General features: G+C 43.6%; 1 protein-coding gene across 2 annotated transcripts in view; it reads right to left on the reverse strand.

Moving 5' to 3' along the window:
• Window positions 1-305: 305 nt before the first annotated feature.
• Window positions 306-26,962, reverse strand: part of enox2 (ecto-NOX disulfide-thiol exchanger 2) — a 165,705-nt gene continuing 139,048 nt past the window's right edge. For both annotated transcript variants that reach the window (XM_076739048.1, XM_076739049.1), the window contains 9 exons: window positions 26,563-26,775; window positions 23,530-23,636; window positions 19,135-19,249; window positions 15,813-16,000; window positions 13,652-13,792; window positions 8,756-8,812; window positions 7,826-7,931; window positions 5,178-5,263; window positions 306-1,114 (listed from right to left, as the gene is read on the reverse strand). In XM_076739048.1, coding sequence (XP_076595163.1) covers window positions 983-1,114; window positions 5,178-5,263; window positions 7,826-7,931; window positions 8,756-8,812; window positions 13,652-13,792; window positions 15,813-16,000; window positions 19,135-19,249; window positions 23,530-23,636; window positions 26,563-26,775 — 1,145 coding nt within the window. In that variant the 3' untranslated portion in view covers window positions 306-982. The remainder of the gene's footprint in view (window positions 1,115-5,177; window positions 5,264-7,825; window positions 7,932-8,755; window positions 8,813-13,651; window positions 13,793-15,812; window positions 16,001-19,134; window positions 19,250-23,529; window positions 23,637-26,562; window positions 26,776-26,962) is intronic.

Raw genomic sequence — 26,962 nt, forward strand, 5'->3', positions numbered from 1 at the left:
TTAGCCAGGCTGAGAGCCAGGTTTAATTGGCCTTTGAAAGACACAAATGCCCTTCTGTACGCTTCTCAAACCAGCACAGCGACTGTGAGGACAGAAGAGGCAGACATCACAAAAGACAATGCCCTTTAAGCCAGAGCGGGCACAAACTTAGAAGACGACAGCTTGTCTTGTGCAGGTGTGTCTGTGTCTCTCAGGACGGGTTGGTTTAAAAATATTTGTACAACTGCACCAAAATCACACACAGTCATTTTACAACCAGCCTCTCACAGCATCAGATATAAAAAAAAACAAACAAACTCGTGTTTATATACTCAAAACGTCTTTTTATACTCAAAAATATCATCCAAGCATTTACAGTGTATTACAACAAATGATTCTATGCAACTGTTAACAGCCTTTACAGAAAATGAAGAAATATATCCATTTTGATCTATGTTACAAACCGGGAACAGCAAAAAGAGAAGAGAGGGAGGCCGAAGGGTTTGGAGGTTTGGAGTGTTCGGTTAGACCCTGATAGTCCTCCTTGGTTAGCCCTGTAGTCCTGGCCCACACTGACACCACACAGAGCCAACTGCAGGCTCTGAGAGTACAATGCCCGGCCCGTGTGGGCAATAACTACATAATAATCCAGTGACTGTAGGAATCGGTGCTCTTCTGTGACTCCCAGAGAGTCATTATGTCTAAAAATATTTGCAGACACTGAGAAACTGAGGGTTGAAGCTCATGAAGACTGTCACCGTGATTTGGTGTCAACATTCCTGTAACCATTGAAATGCTGCGTCTTTTACGTCTCTGCCGCCTACACAGAGTCCCTGAAATGTTCATGTAACATTCCGTCCTCGGTGTCCTTGTACAGTGAGGTACAGTCCAGTCTTTGATATCTGTGGGCTTTATACTGCGTCATTCACATCTCTACAGTGTCCCCGTGTCGCCTCGTCCGCCTGCCGTCTCTTCCGTGTCCCAGCGGCGTCACCAGCAGAGTCTATGTGCTCTTGATGCCCTGGAAGCCGCAGAAGTTCCAGCGTTTCTCCAGACTGGCTCCGACGCCGGTCAGCTCCTGTCTGAAGGTGCAGGGCAGCCGAGAAAGAAGAGCCTCCACCTCACCGGGGTTGATCTGCAGACACACACATATCAGACCAGGGTAAGACAAAGACCAAAGGGACGTCCTCATGTATTAACAGACACTGCACAGAGTTACACGCCAGTGACTTGTTGCTAGCTGCCGACAAACTTAAGGGGTTCCACAAGGCTCTAACTTTGATCCCTTCTAATTCTCTATTCGTACTCCAACCACTGGGACATATGAGCTACAGACACAAAACAGGCCTTCACTGTAATGAGAAAGACAGCTCTATGAACAAAGCACGGCCTGATTTCACTGACATGTGCTGCACTGTGTCGCGTCCCTCCAAGATGTCCAACATTTTCAGCAGCCGAATGATTAAAAGTCAGATTTCTCTCTAACTCCTCTTCACAGCTACAGCACTCGCGCTGTCAATTATCTGATGTCCAGTTTGGATAGCCAGTCAACAAATGTGGAGCTTGAAGGCCATAATCTTGAGGTTTTTTTCAGAGCTGTCAGCTCAGTGTTCAGGCAGCTGAAGTGTGTTTTATTCAGCTAAGATGCATTACTAAGTTCAGTTCTTTTATTTGTTGCCCCAGAGGGAGGATCACTCATGCTTGTACCTCCTCCAGGCTTGATTATGGCAACATGCTCTAAAATATCAGCTACTGCAGCTAATGAAGAGCCCTGCCACCGGACTTCTTCACGCTCCAACAGAAGCAGACACATTACCCGAGCCCTTGCTATCAGCTGCTGGCTGCTTGTCAATTCATTTTAAGATTTTTCTGATTTGAAGCTTTGCATGGTCAGGCTGCTGCTTATAACCATGTTTTTATTTTAACCCTGTATGAGCCTAAACGTAGCGTGATAGACTCTGAAGAGCCCTTCTAGTGGTCCTCATATCATACCTCCTCACTGAGGGGAGTGGAAGCCCCTGCCTGATGCCAGTGATGGGGTGATTTTCTTACCCCTGGCCTGTGTGTGTATTTTTTTATTTTTATTTTTTTAATTTTTAAGCATTTCTTTTATACAAATTGCAATCAAAGAGGATCTTGTGTATCACATTAAAGCTTAGACTCTTGAATATTCAAAGACAATATCATTTTTTATAGTAAATCCCCACTTAAAACTAATTTTTATCTCCTGGACCTCTCAAAATTGTTACAGTTTTTAATTATAATCTCATGAACTCATTATTATTTCCATTAGATTCGAGCCATTTGTTAGACTTATTTGTTTTCACACTTTAAAGTGCTTTTAAATATTAATATTATATGAATCTGTCAGGACGATCTTCTGTTGTGGAAGAGAACTGAGGACGACTGAATAAAGTAGTAGCAGAAACAGTCGTGGCATTTAACTCAAACATATCACTTCTCCTGTTTTACTATCACCTCTGTGACCGAGACCAACTTCAGAAATGTGCGCTCGTTAAGGTGGTTCATACAATTTCCCTCTGCTCTCTTCCTGCAAAGCCAAAAACAAGATTTTGGTTTGCTGCCTTCAAGGGCATAGGGATTTTTTTTTCCTTAGCATATGAACACCTGCACAATCCGAACAAGTTGGATCATCGTCCATCACTGACAAAGTCTCTGATAAACGTTTTGTCCATGAGATCTGACTGATGAAACGTTGAAATAAATGTGTGGTTTGGAATCATTGCGCAGGCATTGCTCATTTCATTGATTTCCAAAGAGCTGCGCATCTCAAGCTCCTTGTTAATTTTTAAATAAACACATCCTTTGCAGATAATATTTAGGCCATGTTGCTATGAAAAATGCTTAGTCATTGTTTTTCCTGCTTGAATAAGGCACTTTTAACCAGCCAACCAATGAGTTAACTTTAGACTCATCCAAACTTTATTCTCTTCCACAGTCCACACCTCCTCTGTACTCACACTCTCAAAACATTCACTCACTACCCTCACACCTCCACTGCAATCACACAATCATAGTGTAAGGAAATTTTAAGGGAGAGTGTGACGACATAGCAGCCACCTGACTGAGTGTAATCTGGCTCACGCCACTCGGGCGGGTTGGGGATCATTCGTCAATTGAGATCCTAAAGTGACGCTGTCAAAATCTCCTGTACGAGCTGCTGCAGACGAGCCACAGTGACTCGCTTTAACGAGTATTGTTCGAGCCCTGTGCTGATGTCGGGGTGCATTAAGGTCTATCATGGAGATATGACTGGTGTGTCATTGCAGACAATGAAGCTGCGTGTGGAGCCTCTAGATAAGCAGAGAGGATTGGGCTTGTTGTTGGGGAGTCTAGCCAGTGATATCGACAAAACTCTGTGGGCTGCTTCATGTGTGGAGCGGAGAGTCGGCGTGCGAACAACACACAGCTCAGGCGAATTCATACGCACACAGACAGACAAGCGTGGGCGTACGCTCACACACACACACACACACACACACACACACACACACACACACACACACACACACACACACACACTAGACAAAACCCCCAAAAGGCTTGAGAGAAGACAGTCACACTCTATTCTTTGCATGTGTGAGAATGAGTCAGGGTGGTGATGAACATGCTCAAAGAGTTGCTACAGAGAACAGTAGTTTCTTGGGGCGACTTTGTGGACGTAGTGACAAAGTTTTTGCAGATGGCAATTTAGCTCGTCCAAAAAATGAGTACGTAGAAGTAGCCTGAAATCTGACGGCGACTACGACTCCAAGGGAGCGGTGACAGCGGCCATTCTTTCTGAAGGTCTTCTTGCCTGGGCGGAGAGCAGGACTGGCCATTAATCTCAGTGTTACCTCTTGGAGGTGACATTGAAAGTTGGCATTTTGAAAGCCTCGTGTGAGCGGCAGTGAAGAGCGATAATACGTCTAAAATGCCGCCACAGAAAGACGAGGATGAAATAGCTGTGCTTTGCCAGACAGAGTGAAAACTAAGGGTGTCTGAGGATTGAGGGTGGTGTTTGGCTTCAAGTGTCAGAATGAAGGATCTAGTTTTAATATGCTGCGGCATCAAGGGAAATCACACAACTAGCCAGATACGGCTGGAAATATAGCTGTGAAATTTCAGATTAGGGAAGTGAGAGAAGCTTTCTCCGAAACGGTTTTTGAAGTATTTTGCGTTCGGCTTCCGACCAAACGTACATTTAGGAGATGTCGAATTAATTCTGATGCTGCTTGTGTATGTGCCTTTATGTGACTACGTTCGTTGTGTGCCTTTTTCTCTGTGAATGTTTCTCTTGCTGCACTCAGGTCTTGGGATGGGGCTCAATGGCATTTTGTGAATTAAAATTCAGTATCGAATCCATTTATGAAAAAAGAATCCTGTGTTTTTATTAACGGCCTAAAAAATGTTCAATCAATAGCTGCGGCCTTCTGCACTTTACGAGCCCCTGAGTCCGAACACTGAAGGTTCCTGATTCACTATTAGTTGCTCAGATTAAAAAGTTAATATGATGCGAATCAAACTTTAACTGGGAGATTCTTAAATTGCCACAAGGTGATCAGAGGTGATCAAACAGCTGCGGAGAGCACATTAATGAGCACATTTAAGCAGAATTTAATGCTAATCATTCCCATCTGCTCTAATCTGCCATCAGTGATGTCTGTCATGTTAAGCAGTGACATAAAAAAAAGCTTCGACCCATGCTTTCCTTTGGTCTTTGCTAATAAAAAAGAATAATTAGAGATAGAAGGTCTGATAAGAGATTAGTTAGTGTTGGAACTTTACAAAACCAGAGATCTTAATCTCAATGAGATTACCCAAAAAAGGAAAGAAACATCACAGAATCTAAATCTAGCTCCTGTCTGTTTAAAAGGATACTTTGACATTTTGTCAGAGAGTCGTCTCAGAATATCAATACTACTTTCCAAAATGTCAAACTATTCCTCGCAAATGCTTCGGCTTCACCTCAACACTTCCTCCTAAAGCATCACTTTCTATGGAAAGGGCTGTAAAAGCATCAAGGTGCTGTGTCTCAACTACACAGCAGGACCCTGGCATACAACAAGCCCATATGTCAGCCCTGTGGGGGGGCTTGACACTGTGTCTGTATGGGTGCATGTAGTCTGAAGTGATATTGAGCGCTGCTATGCTAATCTACTCCACAGTGGAAGTTTTGGATGGTGCGTGCCTGTTACCTTGGTGTCCAAACGCTGCAGGTAGGAACAGATGTACTCGATGCTGGCTCCGAACGGGTGGACGTGCAGGAACGTCGAAATGATCCCTGAGGTAGAAAAAAAAAAACGAGTCATGCAAAGATATTAACGCAGAGACATGTCCCAATACCTCCAGTTTCTGTCACCTGTCAAACATTGACAACCTGCCAGAGGAGGCACTCCTCCTCCTCCTCCTCCTCTCCTCTGGCTGAGTCTAACACAAGCTTCAAGTGACTTCTCCCAGAGTCCCAGCACTGTTAAGAGCCTCTTGTATATTGTGGCTCCAGATTAGAGGGAGTGTTTAATGACAGCTTTGATGCCGTTGTCTCTCATCAAAGCCATACTCTCCCCCCGCTCAAACAAACCATCTGCTATCAGCTCACAGATAGGGCCAGGAGAGAGATAATCCTCCGCCTTACCTGCTTACTAACCACCGACAGCTCACCGAGGGACCAGCGGTTGAAACAAACACATACAGCGTTTAAGTCACGAAGCTTTCCGCTGGCTCGAACGCGAGAGCAACAACGCCGCAGTCGCTTGAGATTTTTCAAGAGGAAATTATTACTCAGAGATTTCATTTTTGCCACCTGCAGGACGTCAGTCGATACTTGAACACAAACAATGAGCTGGCCTTGAGCCGCTCCGTTGGCGATGAATAAGAGAACGACTAAAGCACTGCGATACGCCGACACCAAGTGGAGTTTCAGGTTGGTTCATTTGCATGGAATCGCCCACTGGAGCGGTTCTGCTGTCTGTATCCATTTGCCTTAAAGAGCCAATGAAAATGTCCTCCAGACGTTCGCTGTAACAACATGCACCCACTCCATGTGTGTGCAGACTGCCAGAATATGTGTGTCGGAGCTCATACTGAGACTCAGACTCATTATCAACAAATGTTTCGAACGATGATCATTAAATACTTTTGAGCGTTAACAGAAACTCCAACTGTTCCTCTGATTTTACAGCACATTTCCTCCTTTGAGTCTTACATCTCAGGACAAATGCAGTGTCATGCAAATGTGTAGCTCATTCCCAAACAGCAGCGGATGAGATTAGGCGGCTAAATGCAGTCTGTTCACCTCTGTTTGACTGTTTCTGACTCTGTATGCATTTGTGCTTCATGCTGCATCTGAAAGAGGTTCGCTTGAGCTTTTACAGCTTTCACACCTGCAACAAGCTTTCAACAGTGCATGGCCATGGTAGCCTGCTGGAGTGCCTGGGGTAACACTGAGCGGTGGGCCCCACCATTCTGTGATTTTTGTATCATCTGGGCCCCTGCGACTATCCATCAAGTACAGCACCTGCAGCCCCAGAAACCGACTCATAAACCTCTGCTGTAACGCTTCCTGGCCACAGGCTCGCTGGGTGTCGATCACTTAAATGTGCTTTTGTTTTATATGCATTTCTTTGGAATATGCACCACGTAATCATAATATAATCTGAAATAATCACAGTCTGCATACCCAGATTTGGACACAGCCCCCCCCTTCAAAACAGACCCCAGTACAAACACTGCAGGGCCCAGCTTGAGGCTCCTGTATGCTTAAAATGAGTCCATATAATATTCCTACTTCATTTTACTACCTCTGTCACTCTGACCCTTCTGTAGAGACTGTCCAATCATGTGTACCATTATCCCCAATTTTCTAATTAATTGTACTACAGAGATACAAAAAAGACAATTCCAAGTGCTTTCAGACAACGAGCGGTTGCTGCCATTGCTCTCAACGTAAACGGCAGAAGCAGCGGCAGGAGGAGGAAGGTCGGCTGCTACGCCTGTCACTGTGCACAGCTTTCGCTTTCAGAGTTGAAGATGGCTGGTCTTTTTCAGATCGCCGCCGCGGCTCGCTGTGTGGCCGTGGAAACCACAGCGACGGAAATGACACAGGCGCTCCCTGAATTATACACTTCTCCAGCAGCAAAGAACAGACACAGAAATGAAGAGAAAAGGTATCGCTTCAGCTTCAACGTCTAATCATCTGGTCTGGAACAATAAACAATGCTACTGCTTAGTAAAACCCGTCATATTAATGGTGTCATTTTACAAACCATTTCTTCTATTTTAGGCTACAACCTACTCCACTTAGCTGCATAATGAGATTATAGTAGGTGGTAGCAGCTGCCTGTGGTGTACAGACTGGTAGGATTGAAGATACAGTAGCTGGGAGCTGTGGTGGTGGTGGTGGTGGTGGTGATGTGCTGATGTCAATTCAAAACAGAAAACGACGACGCTGCAGCAGCCGCTCTGTGTCTGAAAGCACCTCAGTTCTTGGAGCGAGATGAGGGAGGCAGCGGAGTGCAGCCTGGAGAGGGTTCAGGAGAGCGGCGCAGCTATTTCGACCTGGTATAAACACTTCCGCCTTTAGATGAGGTCATCAGATGATTGGCTGTACAACAAAGCTTGTTTGAAGCGCACCGATGCTTTAAATGCGCTTATCGTCTGAGTTTTGATGTCATTGTTCATATTGTGCTTTTGTGGTGCATATTCCCAAACCAACGAGCGCGTATCCTTACAAATGCATAATAACAATGGTTGCTTGTATATAGTTCCACTAAGCAGATCACAGGTACACATACAGCTAATACATTTATGTCTAAACGATATTGATGGAAGATCCGTGTCAGCGTACCAACAAGCAGAGCTTCCCTCTCGGAGTGGACGGGACTCGGTGGATTCTTCTCCGTGTGACCTTCCTTCTCCTGACTGCAGGACACCACTGTTGATACCGTGGCTTCCTACACACACACACACACACACACACGCAGAGTTACTAATGGACTTGGTCCCAGCCAGTTTGACTGCGGCTGATTTGAAGTAAACAAGCTTAAACTTAAGCTGATGCATGGCACACAATAGAGAAGACAAACACGAATAAGAATGAACACATCAGAAAGTTTCACCACCAACATGCTAATACGGGCAGACAATGAGGATGAGGATAATGAGGCGAGGGAGACTTCTCAGCCAGCAGCTATATTTCTGATGGAGGGATGAAATGCTTGTCACACACACACACACACCAACACACACACACCAACACACAAAGAAGAGAGGAGCGTAAGAAGAACAAATAGAGGGAGAGAGGAAGAGACTTGGAAGGCAAATGATCAAGCTGTTTGTTTCAGATCTCTGACAGGTGGCAGAAAAATGGCAGAGGAACAACAGAGGAGTTTTTGTCTGTTTGTTGTCCTACATAGTATCGTGTGTACTATTTCCACTTGTGTGTGTGTGGGATGCCTGGTGGCCTTTTTCTGCTTTTAATCTATCCATAACACCCTGCAAGTGTGTGTCAGCGTGTGGGTGTGCAGACATATGCACATGTGCGAGCCATTTTGACTTTATGACTCCTTTATTTCGTAGCCCAGTTGTGTCTGGGTGATTTATTCAATGACAAATGCAGTTGCAGTGAATTGGATTGGCCTGTAATGATCTGTCATGTTGCTGGAAGAGGTTAGAGAGGAAAGTCAGAGGAGGAGGAAGACGAATAAGGAGGGAGAATGAGGACACAAAACAATATCTGGAGAGGAGGGCTCAAACTTTTTTTTTTTTTTCCACTTACACTGGTTTGATTAGCGCTCTCCTCGCTGCCTCTGTCATCTTGTTTCGACATCTCCAGCTGTGGCACATTATAAACATATGAGGAAAAGCCGCTGAGAAACAAGCTAAGTGCTAATGTAGACAGACGGGGGACCGTGATCGAGCACAGCATGTTGTGCAAAAGCAGACAAACACAAGCATTGTTTGATTTTTAGAATAACGTCCAGAAATGTGCTTATTCTGAACAAAGAAAGCAGAGAAACTGAACTCTGTGCGCCAAAATTAGCACAGTCAGCTATTATATCTGTGACAATGCAACACTTTTAAGGTCTGATTTCCTCTGGAATATATCAACCTCTTTGTTCTGACGTACGCTCAACGCCCCGTATGGTGGGCTTGAGTACCCCTTCACTGAACCCCTTCAATTCATAACGTTCATTATCCATTTCACTGTTCTGCTCGGTGTCTAACTAGTTTCTCTACTCTTTCAATGGCAGCACCTTGATGTTAAAAGGGAGTCACATCAATGGGAAGCCGAGCCGTGTCTGTGTGCAGCTGCCCTGCTGTAGCTGGGGGGTTATTGGTTATTGCGACAATAAATATGTAACAAAATCCCAATTTCTATTTGTTCAAATCAGTGGAGGCGCTCCACAGTCTTTTCACAAACCACTGGTCACTGCACAAGAACCCCTGGGTGGGAATCACTGGTTTAACACGATCAACAACACATTCATTGACGGCAGTTTTAACAACCAGTCCGCTAATTATCAATTTATTTGTAATTATCAGACAAAAATGCTAAACAGTCTCTGGTTCCAACTTTGGTTTTATAACATTAGCAATGGAGTATCTTTGGGTTTTGGACAGCTGGTTGGACAAAACAAGCAATTTGACAAAGACACCGTGAGCTCTGGGAAACCATGACGGTCTACCAGTTTCACACATGAGCATCAGTTCTCGTGACCACTCAGCTCGTACCAGCTGAGTTTAAGACATTTCCACAGAGCAGGTTTGGCCAACTGAGGACGGGGAGTTTGAGGGACATGCACAGGAAGTGGAAGCTCAAACATAAAAATACATAAAATACGTATGTATATACATATATAAAATTCTATAATCACTGGAGTACTCCTTTATTCATAAAAATAAGCAACAGCTCAATCGATAATGAAAACAATCATGAGTGGAGGCACTAAAATATACGCTGAAAAGAGATGAGAAAGGCCTTCGTTGTGATCACAATAGAAATAAGGTTAATAACCCCAACGACCTGCAGTGATGTCAGTCCAGTGATGTGTGGCGACAGCGAAGGAGAACTGATGGCATGAAGGGAGCTCTTCATCAGGACAAATCACCCCACAACAACGCTAATCTTCACAGAAACCTACACCCAAAAATTGATTTGTCTTTCCCCCTTTAATGAGACTGCCTCACATGATTCATGTTTTCCCACATGCAGGAATTTAATTAGCATATTTCCCAGGGCTCACAGTTGTGAGGAAACATTTCTAATCAAACTCATCACCATTAACGCGCTATTGACAACTCAGACAACTCTCTGGCTGATGTGAAGGAAGGCTACGCCTTGGCAAATTACCGCTTCACCTCTGCGTTATGTGGCACCTGCAGTCGGCTCGTACGTCGCAGAGCAAACAGGCGACACACGGAGCGGCTCCCCACGTGGATTGAGAGCCTCTCGTTTGTATTATTATCCAATTTAATAGGCGATTGAACCTGAGGCTCATTTTAATGACAGCCCTTCCTCTCATTATACCGAGCCAGAAGGAACATTAGCAAACATTAGCACTTGAATACTGGGAATATGGGACAACACCTGAAACATTAGTAAACATGACAAGTCTAACAGAGAAAAATGACCCTTGAAACTTGAAATTGTTTAATGAGATTTTATATCACGGTGCACTGTATTTAGCAATGTACTCTTGTAGTAATGGAGGTCGCTGCTAATCAATATGAGACGGAGTATTGTTGGGAAAAACACGTCTGAACGTGAGCAACGCATTCAATCAAATAACAAATGCGATGCTGGGATGGATGAATAATGCAGCAGGAGTGGCTCGAACTGATGATGCGTCTTTGTAGAACAGCTCTAAGAAAGCACGAGTGGTTTACATTAGCGCAGTGTCTCGTGGAGGTGATATCTCCCTATCTGGCGATCGCAGTGTTGCTGTGTCTACACACTGATATCAAACTGATCTTCAAACACAATGATTGCTCTGTGTGATGCCAGTGCAGATGTAACCCAAAGGGCAAAATGTTCAGGAATGAGAGGACGTGACTGGCTTGCTGGTGGTTGATGTCGCATAAAATCTCAGCTGCAGACAAATAAGGAAATAGTTTCACTGCGGTCACCCAATCGCAAGATGTTTCTCGTTAGGAAATGGATGGATTTCGTCTGGGTTTCTTTATGTGGTTGCAGTGAGAACATGCAGTCACAGAGGAGTGAACAAAATAACATCCTGCCTGGTAGAGGAGTGCAAATTTGAAGGAAAATGCATTTCGTTTGTGTGTTTTTTTGAAGACATTTAAAAATGGCGTGAGACTAAGTTATACACATTATATTCTGTTACTGTATGTATTTGACTTACATACACAGCTTAGTCTGAACTTTGTGGAGGAGGCCCACAGTGAGAGGGCTGCACAAATCGAGTTAGGCTCAACATAGAGTTTAAGATCTAACTCCAAATTTAAACCTGCAAGTAAGTTTAATGTGCATCATTAAAACAGGTTTTACTGGCTGTAATCATTCCTTCTGGTCACGCTGGTGATTGAAGAAATGCCTTTCTAACATGCCTCCAAAGGAAGTGAATCCACAGTACAAAAATACAAAATACTTTCAAAAGTTGATTTGAAGGAAGTTACAAGTCAAGTTAAATATTTTGCAGGCAGAATCAACACAGAATCTGTGCTTCTGTGCTGAGCTGCAGAGGAGGGACGCGAACACAAAACGGGAATTTCATACTCAGAAGACTTTAACTTTGGATGCTGCTCACTTGATCTGATCAGACTGTTAAAGCCTCATATTAACTTCAGATAAACTTTCAAATGGATTTTTGCACTTACAGAGGAAGCACATCAGAGAGGGGTCTCTTATTGGCCAGTATGAACAGGATGAATGATTCCAGTTTCCCTTTTGGAACGGGTCAAAAAATGAGGAAGGAAAAGGTTTTTCATGATTTGCACCTGGAGCACATTTATTATGACTGACTACACCTGTTTACAGTCATTATAACACTGATGTGCACCACCATGGATGCTTGGTATTGTGCTGTGCAGTGACTGTTACCTGGGACTCAACACCAATGAAATGGGACTTGCCGCTGGTAGTTAACAGAATGCAGTAACTGTTAGGGAGTTAACTTTGGAGGAATTTGTTGGCCAGAGGTAGTTTTCTGATGCTTTTGTTGATGTTTACATCATTTCTGAATATATTTATGCCACATACAGTACAGTCGTTTAGTAAAAATAATCAGCAAAGTCCAGCAGAAGCGAATAATAAATGATGGCTGAAGCATTATTGACGCTAACATATTTAATCTCTCGTTCACACTTGACAGCATACGTGTGTTTCCCTTTTCAAATAAAACCTGTTCTGAGTCTCCTGATCCCTCGTTCGTCTCTCTCTGCCATATTAGAGTGATAAACTAGGTGGAACATCACTACCTGTGATGTTTTGATCACCATTGATTAGAAAGGTGAGAGTGGAGAGTTCAGTGTGAAACCAACGAGTTTCATCATTTCAATTAGTGCTGACAGTCACGCCTCCTCACTACGCTCAGGAGGTGCGACAGGCTGCAAACAATAGTCAATACGGATTTATGAAGATAAAGATGTGCAGGGCTGCAACTAACAACTGTTTTCATTATCGATCAATCACTTGGTCCCTTAAAATGCGACAAGCAGTGGAAATTATAATTTCCCTGAGCCCAAGGTGACATTATCAAGTTGCTTGCTTTATCTGACCAACACTCCAAAACCCAGAGATACTCAGTTTACCCTCACATAGCATAAGAAAAAGCACCAAAACGGCACATTTTGGAAGGTCGAACTGATCAGCGTTTGGCATTTTTGCCTGCAAAATGAGCGAAGTTACTGACTGTTACCTACCAACATATTAACAGATTTATCATTCCAGCAGTGACGATGCAGTCTAGCAACACATCGTAATTTATTAGCCTCATGTGACCCTGAAGTGATTATGTTTTAGTCAATATGAAGCGTTCATGAGGGATTTTCACACTAATGCAGAACAAACTGTGACGACGGATAGCAAACAGTCCTTCAGCTGCTTATTGCTTGAGTAAGTTTCCTATCAGATGCATTACGATACACTAATAAAAGCTAAATGAAGGGAAATGATAATCTTAAAACTCAAAGCTGTTATTAACTTTTTTGGGAGGAAATTAGAAATTTAAGAGTCGATTAGACTGTGTGTTAAAGAAGAACAAAATAAGCTCCCTGGGAGGAAAATGGGAAAACCAGAACACTGATTGAAGTTAGAAATTGTCTGTCTCACTGCGGTGGGCCCTTCCCCACAGTGCTGATATTATAAAGATGCACCCAAAATAGCTATTTGGGGAGATGCGATGAGCTTAGAAAGAAGTTCTAGACTATTTACTAATTATTGAGTCATTGTCTCGACCCACAACTACATATTACAACTATCACACTCTGTCCTTCTGTTTATTAATGATTTATTTCCTCAATATCTTTCGCGCATTGGAACTCATCTTGAACTCATTTCGTTCTTATTAAAGTGCAAATTAGACAGGGTTTACTTTCAAACTCAGAAACGAGCTTTCTAATAAAACACAGCCCGGGAACACGGCAGACTCTCGCCCTTTCTTCACTCTGAGGAAACTCAGCTGACAAAACACGTGCGTCCTGTCAAACTAACCTGCATCGCGTGTGTGTTTTGCAGGTTCTGGAGTCCCTCCTTCAGGTTCTGGACTTGGCTCTTCAGCTGCTGTTTGTCGTCCAAACTCTTCTCCAGCTCTGCCTCTCGCTGTTTTAATTCTTCCCTCATTTTTAACAGTTGCTGCAAAAAAGAAAAGAGAAAGGGGAGAATAGTAAGCCGCTAATGCTACTGTGAGCTAACTAACCGTGACAATGCTAACCTCGTACTCAAACAGCTCTGAAAGCAGAGGAACAATCGGCCATTTGTTTTATTAATATTTAGCGTGAAATCCCGACACCGGCAATTAGAACTTCAGCTTGATACAAAAAAGCATTCGACACTGATGTGAATTATATTTCCAATAAACATTTTCTAGGCGGAAAACAACTGTTGTATCATATTCTGTCTCACTCTATTCTGTTGTATGTGTCCAAAAGGAGTAATTTGGCAAATCCTTTGCTTGTAAACACTCAAAAATTACAAACTACACATATAGAGGAAGCACTCATTACGGTGAAACAAAAACTGGTGTTTGATGAAGCTTTGATAGCTGGTGATTACATTCGTCTCCAGTTCGTCCTCTGAAGTTTTCTGCTGAACACAGATGAAACGATTCACTTCCTGCTGTGTTCATTTCAACACAAGGAGGGTCCGCGAGGCATGGGGGGGGTCTTTATAGCCAGGAATTTTCATACGCAGAGCAACGCATTGGGTGTTTTTGTATTACATGCGCTATAATTCAGGGAAAGAGGAAACGGGTTGCCAGTGCACGCTGATAATATTTCACTGCAATTTGTGAGTCTGCGTGATACAACATGTGGAACCTGGCAAGGGGAGGTATCCAATTTCAGTGTCTTCCAATTCATTTAATCCATTCACCTAATCTTTTCATAAACACATCATGAGAGACGTAAGCTGGAGAGCTAATTAGTCCCTGCGAGCAGGAAAGAACAGCGGGGCCTTAATGGAGTCTCTTCTTCGTCGAAATGTGAATCGATCAGAATTTCTATTACCTGTGACAGCCAGATAAGTGAGGACACTTGACAAATGCCAGAGTGAGTCAATTTAGTCGTTCTTTGGTTTTTAAAAAGCAGATTTAAGTGGTTCTGACATTATGAAAGGTTCTTTTGAATGTGGAACAGCTGGTCATCCTGTAAAGATTTACTGGTTAAGAAAACAATGTCACCAAAATGTCCGTTCTTTGCTTTTCCCCCCTGACGACGACATGAATGACTGTCAGTGATGGACGTTTTTTCTCCATCTGCTGATGAAGATCATGCGATATGACTGAAAGCACAGCTGCTAAACGGACCTTGTGGTGAGTTTTCTCAACTGCCGTCATGAGAAATCATTAATCTGCTTCACAACGTCACTCATCACAATATTAATGTTTTACTTTTAATGGATTTAAATCTTCGACTGTCTCAAACAACTGTGGTCTTTCATGATGTACTTTCTTTACCTTGCTATATGTTTATCTGTTTCCATTTTCTGGTTTGCACTCTCGAACATTTCTTAATGTCAGACACTGAATTACTGCTTCTGTCTGGGTGGACTGTAAAAACACCAGGGATAACAGCAGAAATACGGACATGCTGTCCCCGTCAAAGCCTGACACGCTGTACTTTCTGAATATGTGAAAATGTTATAATGCAAACCAAAGACGGCCATCCCAACCACTGGGAAGGTCACATACTGATGATATTCAAGGCACATTCTCAAAGAAAAAAAAAAAAACACCTCCAATACTTTTCATTATCTTCTTTGAATAAACGGTCTGTAATTGTTTTAATAGCCTTGGGTTTGTTCCAAGAATTATCTGTGCGCTGTTTGAATCGCAGCACACAACCCTCCAACCCCGAGTAAAACCCGTTCCACCTGCCAATAAGCTTCCTTTTAACTAGACTAAACCTGAAAATGGACCTCAGAAAAGACGAACGGCTGCTGCAAACAGCTGTACTTTCCGACTTGTTCACTTCCCACATAGCACTCTTTTAAAGTGCTGGGTGATGAATAAATGACAGCCGGGTTTCTCATCTCGCATGGAAAACTCAATGGCCTAACCTGAGCGACCTCGCCCTTATACAGACCCTGAAGCAGAACAGTTTTGAAGAATAGGAGTTTAAACGTAATGTTGGGCAGATCTGCGTGTGTGTGCTACCTTCTGCATGCCTTGCAGAGCCTGCTGCAGGAAGCTGAGCTGCTGAGAGTGTGTGTTGTCCTCTTCGCTCCTGATTGGTTGGTTCTTGCCTTGCTCCTGCTTGAGCAGCTCCACCTCGTTCCTGTAGGCGTCCAGCTGACAGCGCAGGGAGTCATTCTCCTCCTTTAAGGCCTCTGCTTGGGAAACACCTACAGGTTCAGACATAAGTATAGACAACAGCACGGAATATGGTTTATTATGTATAACACTGTGTTCAATTTACACCTCATTGCTACAAACTGTTTTGCAGTTATCCCTGATCTGTGTCGTTCGTGGAAACACACACATTAAAATAAATACACATCATTAAGGCTCTTGCCCGATGACATTTGCAATTGTGATGGGATCGCTCATTGCTCATTTGAGCGAGAGCAGGCACAGAAATACTGAGCAGGATTGCAGGTTGGTGAGCGTCTTAATATTCCAAGCGTAAGGGCAGAAGAGTAGAGTTAAACATTACTTTTTATGCAAATTTCAGGCATCTTGAAACACAAAATGTCCTCTTGATAGATGTCTGCAGATAAATATATCTCTGCCCATGCCTGCAGAAGTATTGCAGAAAAACATCTGTGCATCTGTGGATAGGCCAGGTCAAACTAAAGCCCCCGAGACTGTGGGTTTAAATCTTAACTATTTCTCTGTAACAGCAGATACAAACTGAAGTGTCCTTCGATGTAATTTATTTCAGTTAAACCCTTAAAAACTCATCTAATCATCTTCGTTAGCACTGCGTGGATCTGGTTTGAGTTGGAGCCATTTTTGGAGACCCTGATTCCGGATACAAAAGCCCAAATTTATTTTTCTCAGACAGTTTGGTGACTCACAGCTGGAGCTTTTCTACATCTTGGATAGAATTTCTTTTAGCTCATCAGTGCAAAAAGTAAACAACTGCATTACAAAATCCGATTCCTTGATGGAAAGTTGAAGGTACAAGCTTATATAGATAAAGATTTCGGGGAGAGAATCTAATCACCATGTAGAGACAATATAATCTGCATCTTAAATCAATTTACTTTTCAATTCTGGGTCAATTTTGGATTAATTAGCACCTATGATTCGCACCTAGAGTCAGCGACAAACCATCGAAGGGAAAAAAAAAAAAGGGACTGAAACACACTGATTGATTGGCAGCCTTTAATTGTGCAAACAGGATGGTTTCCTCTTCAGAGCCACGGCAGCCAAACTCATGGGTATCGCAGCACTTGTAGCCATTTGCTGTATCAAAGTGATGAACCAGACACGATTCCTCAGAAACGAAGGTGAAATAAATAAAACTAAACCCAGAATTCAAAAACCCACATGATCTTAACATCATCAGGGAGAGTCCTGTCACAACTTCACAACTCCGCTGACAGAGACCTGGCATCATGAGCAAGCGACTCCGCAGCTGTCATCAGACTCCGTTTCAAACGCTGCTACGTCCTGAATGGTGCGAGCAAAATCACCGTTTTCTGACGGAGCCCTGCTCACTTCAAACCAGTGAGACGAGCCTGGACAAAACCGAAACGGAAACCTCTCATGTGAAATTAAAATCGTCTTCGCTTTGGCAGAAAATAGTGTGTTCATGCAGGATCCCATCACTTGTATTTAGGAGCCATAAAAGCATACTGTTTGGATATTCACTCCATGTCTGTTAATCAATCAGTAACTACAGTGTATTAACATAAACTACTGAAAGCTGCGATAATCCCTGAGTGTTTTGTCCAATAGCTCTCTACTGGACATTTGACCTGACATATTGAGCAGAGAGGAGACAGTGGGAGTTATTACTATACGAGACCTGCTCAGCTCCAGAGATGTCCAGTATTATCAGCTCTGCTCTCCTCCTGTGGGCCTTGAGGGGAAGCTCTTTGGGAAAGTGCAATACACTGACTGGACTGAGGAGATAAGCCCCATCCTGTGCACATGTGTGTGTGTGTGTGTCTCTGTGTGTGTGTGCGTGCATGAATGCATGTCTGGTTAGGTTTTGTGTGGGTGTTCACGAGTGCTGCCTCCAGTCTATCAAGGAGGACCATTGGCAGTGTTAATGAACTCTTGCTGGGTGAGTGTGTGTGTGTCCGTGTTATGTTGGTGGGTACTTCTCTCCCAGCAAAATGAAGGTTTGAGGTGAGAAGAGTATTGATCTGAGAGCCTCATCAACTTGGCGTGAGGAGATGTCAACCACTTGGCCAGATTCTGAGCAATTCCCCTTCTGTTACATAACAGGCAACGCTATCGACCTGCAGATATCCATGAGTGTGCATGTATACACACACACACCTACAGGCAGTAGAGTCATCCACACAGGCGGTTCTTTTGCTTTCTGTTCTGTACATGAGTCAGATACAGCGCATCGATTCACTTTTTAGGAGGCTGCAGTCATAACACAGGTGTTTTCAGCAGGCTGGTCGACGTGTAAATATGCCCCTTTGCTTAGAGGTTAGCGAGTAAAGGAGGTGTAACAGTCAGCCTGTTAACACAACTACCAAGAAGTGTCACATTAACACCAGTCACCTCAGCCAATCCTGTAGCATCGAGCGAAATGACAGGTCTTTGACAGCAATGCTAATTACTGATAGCTAAATAGCAAGGTTGCAAAAGAGAAGGGGCTGAGCTGATGACTGCATTTACATACATTTGCATGCTGATTAGAGAGGCTGTCATATTAGCAAATGGCAGAGATCGGAATTACTAAAAGGCAAGAAGAAAGAGTACGTGGAGCGAGCATTACGACACGAACTGAGGCACACAACACGGCCTTACATGCGGTGGTTACGGTTACAGGCATGTTGCCCTGGTGACTACTCTAGACTTATGGGTTATTGTTATGGGGGTTGAGAGATTAGCAGCACTGTTAGTTTTTGTTGCTTCAGCAAACACAAAGAGACTCCTTTGAGGGAAAAACGGGAGATTACAGCACTTCAGTGGTACCCCGATCTGAGATTACATGGCAGTTGGCAGGTGTAGCCACATCATCACACACACACACATACACACACACTTGATGGAATTGCATACATTCACAAGGGTGGACTTGGGTGGATGTCATTTTATCAGTCATGTTCAGCATCAACTCAGTACAGCGTGTGTGGTGTCAGCATCTTGACGTACTTTGAATGTGTTTTTTATTCATGTAGAGTTGTCACATGCTTGGGGGATGATTACTGTCATTTCAGTCAAACACAGCTGTCTCCTTCTGTTATTCAACGCTCTCTGTGCTCATCCTCTGGAGACCTTGATCAGTGTACGTCCTGTCATGTTGACAGAAGTGTTGAACTGTGAATATGTCCATGCATATGCATACCTGAGTCCTCCGAGTCCTTGCTGTCAGGGGCGTCCTCCATGTCATCATCAGACATCTCCATCTCCTCCTCTCGCCTGATGCCCATCAGCTGCTCGTTGTGCATGTTTCTGATCTCCTGCGAAACACAGCCAAAAGAGGGGCGGGTCAGAACTGCAGAGACTCATGGGTGATGCACGTTTTAGCAGGTGTTAGCAGGAGTAGGATCAATAGTGAGGCACGTCTTTGATTTCATTGTTAATGTTCAGCAATAGCTGTAAAGAATGCCTGTAACAGATCGGTACAGAACAAAGGCGTGTAGATGAATAAAGATGAAAAGGATGGTCTCAGAGCTGCTGTAAATACCTCCTCTGGCACAGCGATAGGGCAGGTGGTAGCACAAATTTCGCCAGACCCCACAGTTTGTACGTGTTATTTGGAGAAAACAGCACATTCATGCAGCTAAAATACACGAAGCATGGCTCTGAAAACCACGGCTCCGACAACTTCAGAAGACGCCCAATTAAGGACAACAAAGCATGAAATGTGTCGTAGTTTGTTTCTTTACACCCATGTTTTATTCTTACTGAGTGCACATCTGGAAACCCACAGTAGTAACTGTACAACACCACTCTTCTCTGATTCACTTCACCCCTACATACAGAATCCCTAATGACTGCATCCATCTGGAGAGCAGGAACCAGAAGCAGTTTTCAAAAATGGTTTGAAGATTAAGGTCAACCCGCTGAATTAAACTGGCTGTAAATTAGCCCGAACCTTCCAGGTGCGTGTCAAGAGAAATGCAAAACAAACAAACGAACCCCTCATTACACACTTCACACACTGCATTCAAGCTTAGACCGAACCATGAACATCCTGTCTGGGAGAAAGTGTGTTTGCATGGGGCTTTAAACACCGTTCAAGCTTTCATTCCCCGCGGTGAGTAGATGTTTGAGCTACAGTGTCTCTATTAAAAAGACGAGGAGGAAGACATCACAGCTGATTAACCTGCGAAGAGACACAGAGAAACCTCTTGCACACTCAGAGGGTGGAAAGTCGCAGAAAAATGAAGATGACCATCGACAGTGAAGGCAGGATCAGACATGCGTGTAAACATGGGTGGAAAAAGCTAAATGTTATATTGGAACAAAATCAAAATCCAACCAATCAAAAACCAAAACAAACAAATTCTAACTATACACACAAGGATATCTGGTCATCACGTTAGCAAACCAGTATGCATTGAAACACATATATACAAACACTAGAAACAGGAGCGTTTGATCAATGACAGGCTCAAAACACTCCTAAAAAGCAAAAGGGAGCAAAAAGCTGCCCAGGAGTAAGCAAACTTACAACCATCTGTCAGCGGACGTTATCAGCCTGAGCCCATGGCAGAGGTCAAACAGGTACTCTGCACACACAACCACATGCAGACACACAACCATCTGGTGTGTGGGGCACGTTGTGTACGCGCACACATCCGCTGCATACACACAGGCGCACACAACACATAAAAACACTGATAGAGGGAGGCAGCTGTTGTCTGATTCTGCCTGGAAGCTGCAGCTACTCAACACTGGTGCTCGTTCCATATTTCACCTCCAGGCCTGAGAATCATACTGAATATACAATGACTGAGAGTGAAACTGGCTGGCTATTTGATGATAAACTATCCCTGAGCAACTGCGCTTACTTAACTATGCTCCTTATGCTGGCCAGAGGCTGCCAGTCCTATACATGGCAGCCTCTGAGGCAGGTCTGTATGATCAACATGAAAGCAAATCTGCATGAAGCCCCATTTGTGATTTTGAATCCAATCCCTCCACGTAATGTAAAAAAAAGACCTGAGCTGAAAGTGATTGAAAATTAGCACCTACACCTGCCGCTCTATGCGGCTTATTGACACTTTCAGCTCATTATTTTGGCTCTCTGACCCTCACACAGAATATATGGTTGCATCTCACGGCTCTTATTAAAGCCATATATATAACCCAAAGGCAGCAGTTCCCAGCTCAGGCAAGCTGAGTGCACTCTACCAGCCTGGCAATTAATGACAGAGAGCTCAAGTAAACACGTTGCTGGTGAAGGAAGTCGAGCATGTAGCAAGCCAAGAGTCCAGAATATCCCCTCAGTAGTTGATGGCGACCAAACAAAGCTAAAAGGCGAGTGAATATTGGACTTCCTCTCGATCAAGACTCAGAGAGGAAGCTCATGCTCTCCTGCAACTGTTTGCTGACAGGTTAGGTTTTATATGGTTTGTTGGAGACTTCCTGGTAGCTTAAACGTTAAATGAAGCTTTAAACCTGCTATGACTGATTTCTGGCCACTGATAGATGGCAGAAACAAGCTGTAAATACTGTGAAAAGCTGTTTTTTTTCTTTTATTCCTGAGGGAAATAACTGGCTCTTTAGATGCTAAATGCTTCACTATGTCGCTGACTTTGTACAAACAGGTGGCTTTTTGAGCTGACAATGCTTTAAAAGAAAACATGCTGAGCGAGAGAGATGGACCAAAAAAGTTGTTTCAGTCGTAAAACGAGAACAATGAGCTGAGAGCCGGTGAAGAGCCAGAGTCTGAGTGATAATTATCGGTAGGTTTGTCACTTTGAACAACCTGCTACATGCAATTAGTGATATGATCCATTGTTAAGATATAAATAGTGATTACGGTGCATGGGCGGAAAAATACTTTTTACCAGCTGAATGTGTTAATTTTTACCTGTTGAATGTGCAATTCCCTGCTCTGTATAAACTTATAGAAAGCTATAGAGAGATATAGACTCAAGCTGGGCCAATGCTGAGTATAAATGACTTCAGCTGTCTGCTCGCCTCTCACACACACACACACACACACACACACACACACACACACAAAAACGCACTCTGAATGAGAATAAAGCCTATTCTCACAGGTATAACACACGGCAAAGCAGCTGCAAGAGAAAAACGCTACAAAGAACGTTTGAACCAGGATGTCTTTTAAAGGATTTATTCATAACAATGTTTTCTGAATGAGGACATATTCTGCAGTAAACCGTCCACCCACAGTGGTCTCTTTTGCTCACGTCTATGGTCATGTTGTACTCCCTGGTGTATGTGGTGTGTATACAGCATCTCTATAAAGAAAGTCTGAGAAAGAATGGACAGATCCCTGAGGCTTGATGAAAACACTCTGGTACCCACATAAGAGATTTCAATACTAGTGAATACTTTACTTGTGCTACAGTGTAAATATAGAAAAGAGTGATTGCCTAACAAGTAGATCCCTGAGAGACCCTCAAGGTCTGAGTGAGGGAGGACAACAATACAAAAGTGGTCTTTACTGACGTCACGGCACCCAGACATGCACTCAAGCATTTGCAAATAAACATGCATCATCCAGCTTCCTACTTACTCATCATGTGTGTGCTAAAAGATCTCCACACAAGCTATTATAAGCATGATAAGTTCTCATAAATGGCTGCTGGAAAGATGGGTAATTTCACTGTTTCCATGATTCTGTAGCAAACCTGAACATTAGAGCAACAATTTTACTTTGTAAACACCTACCTTTAAAGAGATGTTTTTGTACAAGTTGATTGCTGCTCCTGCTGTCTGAGATTCTGTCATTATTGTGTGTTTGTGTGTGTGTGTGTGTGTGTGTGTGTGTGTGTGTGTGCGCGTGCCTAAAATTACTCTAAATTACATCTCAAATCTGTTCAAAGAAACTTACCAATTGGATATGATCATATATGGTCCATTAGACCCAGGACTGCACCACACTCCAGACCCTCCATTACATACAACCCATCATCATGCTAATTAATGCTCCATTTGGCAGAGAGGAAAAATGGTGATAGTGGATGAGGGAAAAAAAAAAACAAAAAAAAAACCCTTTTAGATTTGAAAATAAATACGCTCTTATGGCTCAAGATGTTCCACCTTAATTATCCACTCAAAAGAAAATCTTAAAATCTTGTGCAGATTATTTACCTGTGTCCTGGACACCCTTAGAAGAGATGGAAAACTCACCCAGCAGTTTGTATCACGGGGGGAGGGCAGTGGTGGAGGGAGGAGAGGAGAGGAGAGGAGAGGGGAGAGGAGGGGGGAGAGGAGGGGAGGGGGTCGGGGCAGAGGTTTGTGACCTGGTTTTGTCTGTATCTCACGCTGGCTGGAGTGAGCAGGCACCTGTGCTGCAGCCTGGCTTCATTCAAAGTACTTACTGTAACAAGGAGTCTGCTCTTTTGACTCCTCTGATTGCATTTTTTCTTCACTTGTTTCAATAAGAGTATCATTAAGTGACGCTATTGTAAGCATTTTAACTACCAATAGAAGAATAAAGAACTTTACAAAGAGTAAAAGAGGAAACAGGTGTGGGATAAAGTCTAATTTTCCATAAATCATGTGAACAACAGAATGAAATCAAAAGTGTACTAACCTCCGCTTGTTTGCGCCACATGTCCAGGTTCTTGCGCTGAGCTTTGGAGAAATGGTCCCATGCCTTTTGTTTGGAAGCAGCTTGGAATACAGACACAATCTGTTCAACTGTGGCGGGATGCAGGGAAGGACCAGAGACCATCCAGAGACAGAGAGAGAAAGAAAGACAGAGGGCAGGTGGGAAGGAGCAGAGGAGTGAGAAAGTGGAGTCAACTAGGGATGTCAAGAACTGTGTGTGTGTGTGTGTGTGTGTGTGTGTGTGTGTGTGTGTGTGTGTGTGTGTTCATATGTGTGTGTGCAAGAGTGTGATCTACTTACCAGCTGATGCCAATGCATCATCTCGTGGATGCTTGGTCAGATAGTTCCCACACGCAAAACTTCAGTCATATACGATGTACTGCTTTGTTTAGAATAAAGCTCCTTAACACTGCAGCTCTGCTCAGACTGACTTTGATTTTTACTAGCCGGTGGCATGGCTCCACTGACGGGACTAGATATACTGCCAAGGCCGTCCTATTGAATATGACTGATGCTGGTGATCCTCTGATTTTTGCTGGTGATCCTCTCACACCTACACTGTACTCTGTGTAGCTAACATGAGCATGCTAACATGCTAAACTCAGAGTGTGCCAGTGGCAAACATTACACCTGCTAAACACGCACATGTCGCCAAAGATGCTCTGTGCCTAAGTGCAGGCCGGAGACTCTTTGTCTCGTTTCATATTTGTTTAACAAGGGAAATTTTGCTAAGCAACTGGCAGCTGCCAAAAATAACCTACTTAAGTGTGCCACTGTTGACCACTGTGGAGCTCCACCACAGCAGTCGGCTGTTAGGAATCTCGCCCAAGGACACCTTTTTAAAGTAGCACAGTGCTCCTGATTTACTTTGCCTATGCAGATTTCTCTCTTCTTTAAAAAGGAACCGCTTCAAGCTTCTGCAGTTAACCCTTCAGTGCAGCTGCAGCAGGAAAATGACGATGCAGAAACTGAACACTGGACTGAGTCTGATTTAGACCAGACCTTTAACTCTGAGGTTTCCCACCCGTCTCCCTGTGCAAGACGACAGCTGCTCTGAGTCCATCTTAGCTCAGTGTATTGATATAGTTATTCCATGTTGTCATGTGGGTGGTCATGGAGGAGTGCATGGGTGGTCTGTGTATCCCAGAGGTCCCAATGTACACAGGGAAGGGTGGTGGGAGTCAATATGACCACCAGCTAAGTGTCTATGTGTGTGTACGTGTTTGCAGAGTGTGTGAGAAGCAGAGAACAGTACAGGGATCAATAGCGTCTTCCCAGCACCCTGTAATTTGATGGAGCAGATCGATGGTGGAGTCAGAGAAGGGAGGAAAGGGTAGACGTTCAGGCCTGTGAGCTTATATGAAAGTATCTATGTGTGTGTTTGTGTGTGAGAAGAAGAGAGAGAGAGAGAGAAACATTTTTATATTCTAGCTGTTTTCAATGTGGGAGAAAGCAGTTCAAACAGAAACTCTTCACAGTGAGGTCTGTGGATTATCTTTAGAGAAAGGGACATTGTTTCGGGAGAGGCAAGATGCTTTTGAGTCTTTGAAACATGTTTTTTTCTCAATACTTTGAGCACCACGAGCAAATTTCTCTGCACCTTTATTATATCCGTGCAGCAGCAGGAGACTGAGAAGCTCATACCTAAAACCTGGGCACAAAAAACGAAAGCAATCTGCATTTTGAAACACCACGAAAGATTAAGTGACAACAAAGTTTTTGTGACCTGGGTGAACTGACCTTTCAGGCCTCGCGTCAATGGTAGACTTATGTGGACGGCAAATAAAAGCAGTGACGGACTGAATGTATTTGGTATGGACAGAGAGTAAAGCCTCCTCAGAGGAGCCCAGTCTCCATGTTATCATTAACATGACCCACAGGGCACAAGGAGGCAGACAGAGTCATGAATAGGAATGTGTTTGTATGGGCTGAAATGATGGAGGATAGCTAACACAAGGACAGCAACTCTACTTCTCTCTGTGTAGTTTAAACTGCACACGCACAGACACACACCTTCTCTATATATTTTTTACCTAATACTCATACACAACAACACCTGAGTACCTGGCTTTCTCTTCAAGGATGTTGACATTCTCTTTAACATGCATGTGGTGTGCTGCAGGCGGCGGTGTAAACCAGAGGCTGCACAGCCAAAGCCGTCAAATGTGGGAAGGTCGCATACTTTGCCTTCGGCCTTCCATCAGCCGAAATGAGCCAAGCATGCATGTACTGTATATGTTTGTATGCATGCAATGAATGTGTTGAGCTACTTACTACTTTCATCTGAAGGCAACCTGAATAATATTCCAGTCAAGCCGCTGGCACCAGTATTTTTTGTTTCCTTCTCAGGTTTAAAATATTTGTATCTCAGGAGCAGGAGACTGAATGCCTCGTGGTTTAGAGTGATACAACAGCACTGATAGGAAAGAAATGAAACTTACCTTAAAGCCTTCCAAAAACAAACTAGCATGAAACAAGATGGCTTCTATGACGCTATTAAACTCAATCTTGATCTCCACAATGTGAACTCCTCAGTGATTAATACTGTGCACACATGCTCTGTGCATCATGTGAGTGTCAATGGAGGCCTGTGATCAACATCATACTTACTTATTTGCAGCATTAAGCACTTCAGGCACAAAAAGGCTTGATGGGATTTTGTCTTCCGTTGTGAATGCCTGACTGTATACTGCCCTCCGATCTACAGTATGTTCATGATGTGTGTTTAGTCGTCTGACAGGGAAACTTACACTGAACCAGAAACTTGGCCAAGCATGGATTGGACTCATGCTTTTCCTCCTCCTCCTGTACATAATATACTGCACAACAAGTATGGTGTATTCTGGTCATAAACTTTAAATGAGTTAGTCTCTCGCTCAGTGTGAGTGATCCTGAACTTATCTTTGGCCTTTGTACAAAAATGATGATACACTGTTGTGCATTTACAGTATATACAGTACAAACTGTAGTACACATCCTAGTCTGTAGTGTGTGTGATTGGGAACAGATGACTCACATTGAGCCACTATGCCGGCCAGAGCGGTCTTGAACTTGTCCTTTGCCTCCTCCATCTCCTTCTCGTGCTGACTCTTCTCGCCCGTCAGCCGGCGGATGTGGCCGTTGGAGGACTGGATCATGGAGTAGAAATTATTGGCGTTCCTGCGGTTGACTTCACCCCGTTCCAACCAGGTCAAGAGCACACGCACCGCTTCGGGGAACTTGCCATCGTCTGGCCAGGACACAGAAAGGAAGAGTCAGATTCCATGTAGGGAGGCAAAAATAAATTATTCCTGCACGGTCCCAGGACAGCGAACACAACAGCTGGCAAGCCAAAAAAGATTGCAAAACCTTGTAAAACATGATAATCATAATTCATGTCAGACAAGGCTGTAAATTGTGACCACGCAGCCCTGCTT

Source organism: Chaetodon auriga, chromosome 9 (assembly GCF_051107435.1).
Source record: "Chaetodon auriga isolate fChaAug3 chromosome 9, fChaAug3.hap1, whole genome shotgun sequence".
NCBI lineage: Eukaryota > Metazoa > Chordata > Actinopteri > Chaetodontiformes > Chaetodontidae > Chaetodon > Chaetodon auriga.